We start from the raw sequence: 9,673 nt of genomic DNA, 5'->3' as shown, positions 1-9,673 counted from the left end.
TATAGTGCCCATTCCTTCTTCGCTCTCCTCCTCTTTCCAGGCTGCGTATCCAGGGTGGCACTCGGATGGTGAGAACTGGCATCGCTCCACCAAAACCACTGATGCACCAAGTCACACATGCCACAGGTCTGCCCCACACCCAAGATGTTATCAGAGTAATAACACATTTCTCAAACAAACCATAAAAAAAAGGGTGAAACTGCCGAGACCCAAGAGAAGCAGAAACCCCCTTTAGACAGGGCAAGAAAGGAAGTTAATTCCGAAACAAATTATCCCCTGCAGTAAGAAAAAGCGCCCAGCAGAGGTAATCAGCTAGCCAGCCTTTTCCTGTCCCAGTGCAGAATAACAATGACACTTCTTGTTCTCATCCACTGCAAATAAATCTTCCTCCGCAGAGCTGCTCCAGGCACAAGCTTTCAGAAACCAGAGTCTGCAAGCGAGGAATGAAGCTGTGACCAGCAAGCCAGCTCACCCGCAGCTTGGCGCAAGGCTGCTTCAGCAATGAAGCCGCTGCAAGCTGGATATGGTTTTGGACTGGTAAATGCACTTCGTCAGGCTCCAGAAAGACTCATCCTCTCTCGCAGCTAATTTCTCTAGGGGAAAATATTTCCTACAGGTCAACGCATAAGGAGACACCTCCTCCTCCCTGTAACACATGCTGCAGGCACTGAAACGAGTCATCCTCTCCAACACATCACCTTCAGGACTCAAATTCCTCATGGAGGGTTTGAATTCAATAACCCCTTCTCATAACAGCACCCTCAAGAGCTTCAGCTCTCCAGTATAACCCAGGACAGCTCAATAAGGATGGTACAGGCACTTAAAATAATTGGGTCTTTGAACCCAAAGAACACTTGAGATGATGGTAAGAAGTCTAGAGAAGAGGCTCTTGCTACAAGACTCCAAATCTTGCAATCAGTCCTCCCATTTTCCTCTTTGAAAGGGGACTATTCTGAGGAATACGCAGTGGCTGAAGCATCTCTATTTGAAATCTATTCAACAGCTAAACCAGAAGCAATCATCTTCCTATAAACTCACAGACCTCTGTATCCGGACAATTTCTTAAACATGTGAAATGAGCTTTGGTTTCACTTTTGTCGAGAAATCCATTAGTGACACGTGTCACACAACCATTGATTATAGAGTACAGAGAAGTTACTACTCAAGCTTTCTATCTCAACAGCAGCCTTGCTTGATATCCAAAATAACCTCACAATACCTGTTTTTGAAAGGCTACCTGGGTTTTCTGTGTTAAACTCCTCCACAGGAGTCCTTGCAAGGACACACTATATCAATCAATTTTATAGCAACACAGAGGACAAACCACTCAGCCGCTCTCATCACTTGCAGAGAAGCTTCTTCCTCTGCTTTGTCTGTTAAGGCAGCTTTAGCAAATCAGTTCAATGCACTGAAAAGAAGTCCTTCACCAATCCACGTGCCCTATCGGTGCAGCCAAAGGAAACTGCTCTTCAGCTACTCAATACAGACTACAGTGCAGCTTGCTTTCATGATTTTTCTAAGGACTCAACTGGGGAAGAAAGCAATTACATCTCCTGGCAAGAATAATAAGGCCTAGAAGTTGTGATGCCTGGGGAATTCCACTCAGCTCGGGCACCATTAGTTTGATAACTTCACAGCTGGTGTTTCTCCTAGAAGGACATCAAGGAGATAGATCCACTAACATTAACAGTTGCATTAACATCCTTAGCATAAGGGTTTTTTCACGCCAAGGGAAAAAAGAAATAAAAATAGCTATTTTGCCTGTTATACCTCCATTTGTCAGACAGCAAAAGAAAGAATTGGGTGTGATAAGATTTAGCTTGAGATGACAGCCACTTCCCCCTATATTCTCTCCATTGGATAAGTGGGGGAGCTTCCTTGGGCTCTGTGAGCCACAAAGCTGTGCAACACTGAGCCAACAGCTCTCATAGGAGCTTCTTCCTCACCTTTCCTGATCCAGACAGGCAAAGCATCCAGTTTACCCACTCCAGGCTCTGGGAGGTTCATGGGGAACTCTGAGCACTCTCCTAGCAGTACTTCTACTACCTGCTGCAGTCACTGCATGCTGCAGGGTTACTGAAGTATCTCCCTAAGCTTCTACGAACAGCACAGGATCCTCATGCTAAATAAATGATTAAATCTGAGGTTAAGAATTCAGCAATCCCAGCAGTCCCTGTTCTGGGACAGGTCTGGCTGTCCCTCATCCCAGTTTGTGTCTTGCAGTTCTAGCAAATGCTACAAACAGGAGAAAAAAGATTTGTATCCATGGTTTCTAAGGTATGAGATCACGTCCTTCACCGACCAAGCTGATCTGTAACTCTGAAGATTTGCTTTCTAGTTAGAAAACGATCATGTACACAAATACCTATCAACCTTCATTCTTCTGGAGCTGAAGACTGCTGGTTAGTGGGGTATGAAGTTCTGTGCTGCTGCTCAGCTACACAGAATTCTAATGAAGGATTATCAAGGTTTCCGTAAGCTTATGTATCCTGGTATGGATTCAGCAAGATCAGGTTTTGGTCATCTTGACAAAAAAAAACCCCAAAACCTAACATGAATCAGAAGCCAGTTGTCTTCCTGGGCTTCAGTGGACCATTCAAACCTTAACATCTTCAGTTCCTCTGGTTTTTGTTCTGTCCTGTGGCTGCAGCCCAGACGCACATGGTACATCTGACCTCGCTGGTGGTTCAACACATCCGACATGGCTTTGTTTTGGTTTTCTTTTGCTTTTCTGACTCTAAGCTAATTTCAATTTTAATATTTCCCCCTCAAAAATCAATGCAGAAGCAGCACTACTAAAACCATGTCTAAGCTGCTCTTCCTCATCAATGTAATCCTATCATTACACTCGAGCCTCTCTCATTCACTAGGAATAAAAAAAGTTAGTTAAGGTGCACAAAAACCAGTAGTGCTAATTTAAGATTTATCAAAGAGCATAGATGAAGTGCAAGGGTAAGGGACAGGAGGCATCTTAAAGGCCATTCACTAGGAATAAAAAAAGTTAGTTAAGGCACACAAAAACCAGTAGTGCTAATTTAAAATTTATCAAAGAGCATAGACGAAGTGCAAGGGTAAAGGACAGGAGGTATCTTAAAGGTTCTTCCCACTCCACATGGGAAAATTTTCATCAACAAATGCCTTTTACTTCAGAGTTTTGAAAGTTGTTTTGCAATCTGACTTCAAGAGAAAAAAAAATAAGTAAGATCTAAAAATATGGTTCCCAATCTATTACACAATAGCTGCAGTAGAAATACACGGCAATAATTAGATAATTATAGTTAATAACTCATCACTGCTTTCCCACCACTTTCTTCTCCCTCTTCAGAGTAACAAAAGGAAGAAACAAGTTTTGCACAAGACACCTTCAGGCTGTAAGCTTATTTTTCAAATCCTGTCTTGTCATGGAAGCCAGTATTACTCACATGGTTGTGTTTAAAGCTTTGGCACACTTTCTACGGAAAGGCTGAACATACCCTTTACAGCTTCACATATATAATCAGTGTTTGTATCATGACCTCTAGAAAGGCTTTGTTATTAAGAAGTCGAGGCTCTCCACAGAGCCATGTCACATGCCACAGTAGAAACTTCCACCCTCTACCCTTCCTAGACTAGGATGTACCTATCCTTACTGCTGCTACCCTACCTATGGCATCCAAAGGGGAGAAAACTGTTCAGAAGCCTTCTTGGCTGACCTGTATAAACTTATTTTCTTAACCATAAGAGTAGAGCTGACAGTAGCACATGCAGCACACACATTTCCCAGTTCCCTTATTTCATAGAAGAGAGTCTCAATATGCAAATAGTTACCTTTTCACACACAGACCACATTTTTCTCTTTCATAAGAGATTAGAAACAAAAGGTAGGTTTTTTGTTTGTTGGCTTATTTTGTGTGTTTGTTTTTAAAGTCATCTGTTTCCAAGGCAGAATACTCTACATTTTTTCCAGCCATAAGCAGAGTGTAGGAGAAGCAGCGCCAGCAGAAGCCAGGCTGTTGTGACAGTTGTCCCAGCAAACTGGCTGTGAAGCCTAAAATGTGCATGCACTCCCTAAGCCTTTAGGCACCTATCCAAAACATCCCAGTCATTTCTCTGGGAATTAAGATACTTCTGCACAATATTTTTTCAGCATTCTTAGCTTGTTAATACCAGTTTTTGATAGCATCCAAGAGCTCAATGCCATGTAGAGATGGTGGTCATCTCTGCTCAGGCTGCTGTTTGACCATTGAGAAAGAGGAAGAGCCCAGTGATGAGACTGAAATCCCACATGCATAGAAAGAGAGGGCATCGCCATCCCAATTTACAAGGGCATATTGTGAACTGCTGATCTCCCCAGCAGCAGGAAATACTCAAAGTTTTGAGCAGCAATGGGTTCTGCCAACCTAACCCAGGTACTTACATGATACAGAGCCAGGACTGCTGATACTGCACCCCTGTGACTGTCGCCGTGACCCCCTGAATTGTATCTGATAAGAGGTGAACTAGAAGAAGAAGAGAGGGCAACATTAAAGGCTGTCCATATTCAGTTGGCAACTGCAAATAACATTTCCTTTCAAATAGAAGCTGAGTACTAATACCAAGCATACTTATTTAATCTGCGCGGCAGATTGATGCAAGGACAGGGGATGACAACAAAGAAAGATGGAAACATTTGTTCTGATGCTTTTCAATTTTGTTCTTGGACTATTCACAGCATGAAAAGGCAGCTGTTTTCTCCTCCCAACATCAACCGACTGCAAGATTAGGTTATTAGATTAGCAGTATTCAACGCACACACACAGATAGGATTGGAAGAGGTGTCATCTTTGACTCCTCTGTCCCCTCTCCCCCTCTTCCTAATTACTGTTCTCGGAGTATTTTATGGCACTGCTTAAATTCTCTTTATTGGCACAAAGCCTAAATTAGAGAGATTACAAATGCAAAGCTCTATGACAGGTAGCAAGAAGTAACCAAAGCATGAACATGCTTACTACATGCTCAGGACTCGACATATCTGTTAAACAAATTCACTCAGGCTGTGACAGTTACATTTGAGGTGCGATGGACATGTTTGTATATTCATTCCTGTTGACTCTGAAACATCAGGGGTGCCTACAGAGAAACAATGCTTAGTTAAGCTTCTTTCCATCTTGGGCTAAAAGTAGCGTTTTAGACTATGCTATGACATTAGCTGATAGCTTAAGATGATACATAAGCCAAAAACATTGGCGAGGGTCATCCCAGCTGATTTTCTGGAGAAAAACAAAGTGCCTCTCATCCCTTCCAATGGGCTGGGAGCAATGCGAAGGCTCAGCCCTCCCCAACCAATTACTCATCCAAAGCAAAGTTCCCCAGCCTGTGTGAATTCAGATGGAGAACCACAAGGCAAAGGAGCTGTTTCTGAAGGGATACCAGCAAGTGTCTCTTTGCTGAAGAGCATCAGACACTTGTCTGAGGAAAACCACATTTAATGGGTCCAAACAGACAAGACACTCCAGTGCTGTAGACTTCTCCCCCCCTACTATGTCTCATCTTAATGAAACAGGGGCAAGACTCCACCAAAACATAAAAACCCCAGGGACATGAAACCCTTCAGCCAAAATAAAACCCCCAGTGTCACAAGCACCATGCAAGGCTGGGGACCATGCAGTAGCATGTGCTCAACACACCACCAATGGGAACGATGACAGTTTAGCAGTAACCCGCAGGCAAAAGCAAATCAAGAGTTGATTACCATTCCCTTCTCGTGGGGTCCCTGAATCCGTGAATAAAGTGCTCATGATTTTTTCAAAGTTGCAGCTTGGTTCTGTATTCTCGGGATCTTCAGCGAAGTGTTTCAGCATCTCCCGAAGAACATCATCCAAGGAAGTGGCCGTTTCGTCAAGGATGATGCTGGCTCTGGCCAAGAACCCATCCAGGTCTCTGTGAGCTCTGACTTCCTCCTCAAAATTCTTTAACTTCAGGTACTGTATTAAGAAGAGGTCAGAGCATTAGACAGCTGTACACAATACCTTAGAGCTAAGGCCTAGGGTTTGTGAAGTTCACAAGCAGCTTTGTTGGAGTCACTGCCACCAAACCAATGATTCTGGAGTCACTTTGACCATTCAGATCACTCTATAGAAGAAAAGGAGATTTACATTATATTATTAACACACATTTTCAAGTCTTATCCTAACAGAATCACCATAGCTGAATGTCTGGGCACTATTTACACTCTGACATTCAAAGCAGAATTTAAATATTTAGTGTTTTTTGCCTAGGATAAAGCACAATTTGCCTAAAGGCAAAAATGCTTAAGGTAGCGTGTAAAATCCTCTTTAGGTTTAAATAATTCAAGGACTATGCAGAAATGTGGGAAAAGTTATTTGTAAGAAATGGACTCCGAGCTCAGCAGCTTGAAAAACTACCAGTATGCATCTCAAGGCAACTTAACCCAGTTTTTCCTCAAACTGGGAGCCATCTCTCCCCAGTGCTCCCAGTCAGGGAGCCTGAAGTGGGACATGGGGAATGCCACCCAACCCATCACTTTTTATGACATTTAAGTTTCTATAGTTCCCACTCTCGAGAAAGTTTTGGAATCAAAGCTTTGAATCGATGTCTGATCGGAGGAGGGAGAAATAATAAAGACAGAAGACAGAGACTGATTCAGTCTCTGTATTTGTCAGCTGTGAAGTTCGTTAATTGGGCGATCAAACTGCAAATGCATTGTTCCCATTTCACAGTCCTTGGAAATCCACACGCACAATTAGCACCTCCAGTACTGCTCAAGGACTGACAGTCCTGTCTTGTCCTTCAACGGCGTGACATTGAGTGAGGAAATGGGATGTTATATGGATTTTCCTTCCAACGGGAAGCCAGCCAGGCTTGAATCATGATGTTGAAGACCAGATTGTCAAGATACATTTAAACCCCCAGCTCCCCTTAGGCTCAGTAAGAATCAAGCTCCAGATTGCTTTTACAAATCTGACACCAAGTTGTCTCCATCATCAAGACCTTGGCACATTCCCCTCCCCAAGCTACAGGACCACCCCAGAGCCTGAGTCATGGATCCTCTCCTCTCACACATAGCCTTCTCTACCTTTTCCATTTATAGCCTAGACAGGGGAAAAAAATGCTAACATCTGACTAATTACTGTAATTATCACAGCAACTATCAAGTTGTCAGTACACATCCATTGCAATTAGCGCTGTTTTACTTTGCATCAATCACTCCTTACACAGCAGCCCTGAGAGGGAGGATTCTCTGAAGGATTTCAGCTTCCACCCCCGAGGCTCTGTTGCCATCTGCTCCTAGGAGAGGAGAGGGTGACACAGCTACCTTACAACTTCACCTAGAAGAGACCATATCACTGCAAGTGGCCAAGTCAGTCTCAAACTATCACTGCATGAGAGCAGGTTAAAACATCCACCACCATCTGTAACGCTGGTGTTCATGGGGTCACCATATGACCAGCAGCCACCTCCCAAAAGTCATTCATTTCAGCTTGTCAGGTAGGCAGAATGCAACCTAGGATGGATGCTGCAGCAGCAAGGAGGCCAAATGACCTACACGAGATTTATCAAGGTGTATGGCAGATGAGGAACCCATGGTGGTATGAGGAAAGTTAAGAGCATCAGGAGCGCCACAGCGCTGAGGGACAACAGAAATGAATCAAAGGCCTTCAGAAGAAGACTGTTACCTGCTCACATCATCTCAACCAACACTGATCCTGCACTGAGCTGTGTGTGACAGCACCATTTGCTTGCTGTGGCAGGACAGCACTGACAAATTCCTGCAAATCATAAAGATTCAGCTCCAGCTCTGCCACAGGCTTCAGGCAATGCCTTGGGTAAATAATTTTCTATGCCTTAGGTCTGTTTTATTCTCTTGCTTCTGGTCATTTATAGGAAATAGGGGCAATACTATCACTCCAATAATACTGGGGAAGATATGCACATTAAACATTGGAAGGCAACTGGCCACCGTGAACAGTTATAAATGCATCACTCCTTGAGACAAACCAACACCAAATGAGTGGAAGCACTGGTACAGCAACACTTCAGAGATACCTCCAACAGAACTGTTCCAGTCAGGATGCACAGCATTGACTAGCCTTGTTTGCAAAGCTGCACATTGCATCGTGGCAAGAACGGAGGCTGTTGTGCCAAAGGGGGAACACATTGAAACAGCCTCTCCCGACTTCAGGTTGGTCTCTTGACCAACCACCATAAGACAAAGTTGCACACACTGTGCAGAAGAAAGCTCTCATCACTCATGAAGGCCCAAAACCACAAGTTCTCTGTTGGGTGGCTGCTCTGGAGACCACCTCCACTAACAGGCACTGCAAAAACCTTAGGAGAAGGAGTGTTCAAAAAGCACGTTGTCCTGAGCAGAGCTCTACCTGTACTGTGACCATGGTCATTTGGGCCATTTCCCTCAGAAACACACCAGGATGGTGACTAAATAGTTCAAGCCATGCCAAGCAGCTTCTCCTTATTTATGCTGACCAAGTGCCATTGCAGAGAGCAACTTGCCCAAGACACAGATTGCCCTTCCAGCACTCCTGAAGAGGCACAAGAGCCACCAGAGATGGGGAAAAACCTAGCAGGGAAACATCTCCAGACAAAGCTTCTGACCTGATCAGATTTCTGCTAGCAATTCCTGCTTCCTAAACACTTGGAGCCATCTCCTCTGTGATTCGGGCCCCAATTTCCTTAGCATTTGAAGCAAAAATTTTGACTCTTCCTCCCTGGAGGCAAAAACTGGCACTAGTATCTTTTCTGAAGCCCTGCTAAATCATGCTAGCTTTCTAGTCTTTGTTGCTCAACACCACAGTAAAACGCTCAAGCATGAACTCTAACCTGACATCCTACAGCTCTGAAAAGGAAAAAGTAAAATAGAAGAGACACTTGTGTGTTAGCAGTTTCCAAGTACTTTTTGCAGAGGCAGATCCCGCATTTGGGCTTAGAATTTGCACTTTAAGCGATTAAGTTCTGGGGTTACTTTCAGTCAAGTGTATACAGCTCTGGGAACCTTGGCACTACTACCAGACAAGACAAATTATTGACAGACATTTCCATTCCTGAGCCCAGAAGAGCTTATTTTAAACTTCTATGGCTTAATATCAAACAACCCTTAATTTTTTTTGTTGTTAGGTTTGTTTTGGCTTTTGCTTGGTTGGGTTTTTTAAGTCTGGGGCAAGCCTTCTTCTACTAAAGCTATGAAATATTCTCCATCCCTTACTAATTCAGCCTGCTGAAATACTTTTCCTTCCAGGATTTGAGCTGTTTTAGAGGCCCAAAGCAAGGCAGAGTTAAAGAGTTCTCTGGGCTTCCCAAAAAAGCCCCCCCCAGGGCTTTGGTACACAGATTTAGGAACCCAAATTACAACCTTCAACAAAGCCTGCAATATTTATTTTACCAGGATCAGCAATGCTACAAGTTCTCACGCAGCCAGCCAGCCCCTCCAACCAGCAGATGAGGCAAGAGTCGAGATAACTTAAAGCACCAAGACTGCAAGCGGTATTAAATATCGCCCTATTTCCTCTCTGCATGCTTTCAGGGTCGGAAGTTTGTAGTAATGCAGCCTATACGAGGAGGTTTTTTTGCATTTCCACATTATCATTATTGAATTACAGTCTTGAAAGCAAGCATAAACTAAGCCTTGTTTCCCAATTGTCCTCCTAGACTGCGTGTTTCCAGGGAATTCACTCCTGCT

At 43.7% G+C, this 9,673-nt stretch overlaps 1 protein-coding gene across 1 annotated transcript in view; it reads right to left on the bottom strand.

The window, feature by feature from the left end:
- The window catches only part of LOC104540782 (sodium bicarbonate transporter-like protein 11), a gene marked incomplete at both ends in the record, with an annotated part of 43,057 nt that overhangs the window by 11,245 nt on the left and 22,139 nt on the right, over positions 1-9,673 (bottom strand). Inside the window, 3 exons of the mRNA XM_010184667.1 lie at positions 4,397-4,478; positions 5,026-5,088; positions 5,711-5,942. Coding sequence (XP_010182969.1) covers positions 4,397-4,478; positions 5,026-5,088; positions 5,711-5,942 — 377 coding nt within the window. The remainder of the gene's footprint in view (positions 1-4,396; positions 4,479-5,025; positions 5,089-5,710; positions 5,943-9,673) is intronic.

This window comes from Mesitornis unicolor, unplaced genomic scaffold (assembly GCF_000695765.1).
Source record: "Mesitornis unicolor isolate BGI_N332 unplaced genomic scaffold, ASM69576v1 scaffold11255, whole genome shotgun sequence".
Classification (NCBI taxonomy): domain Eukaryota; kingdom Metazoa; phylum Chordata; class Aves; order Mesitornithiformes; family Mesitornithidae; genus Mesitornis; species Mesitornis unicolor.
Note: the sequence above shows the minus strand (reverse complement) of the source record. Positions and strands in the feature narration are given on the sequence as shown.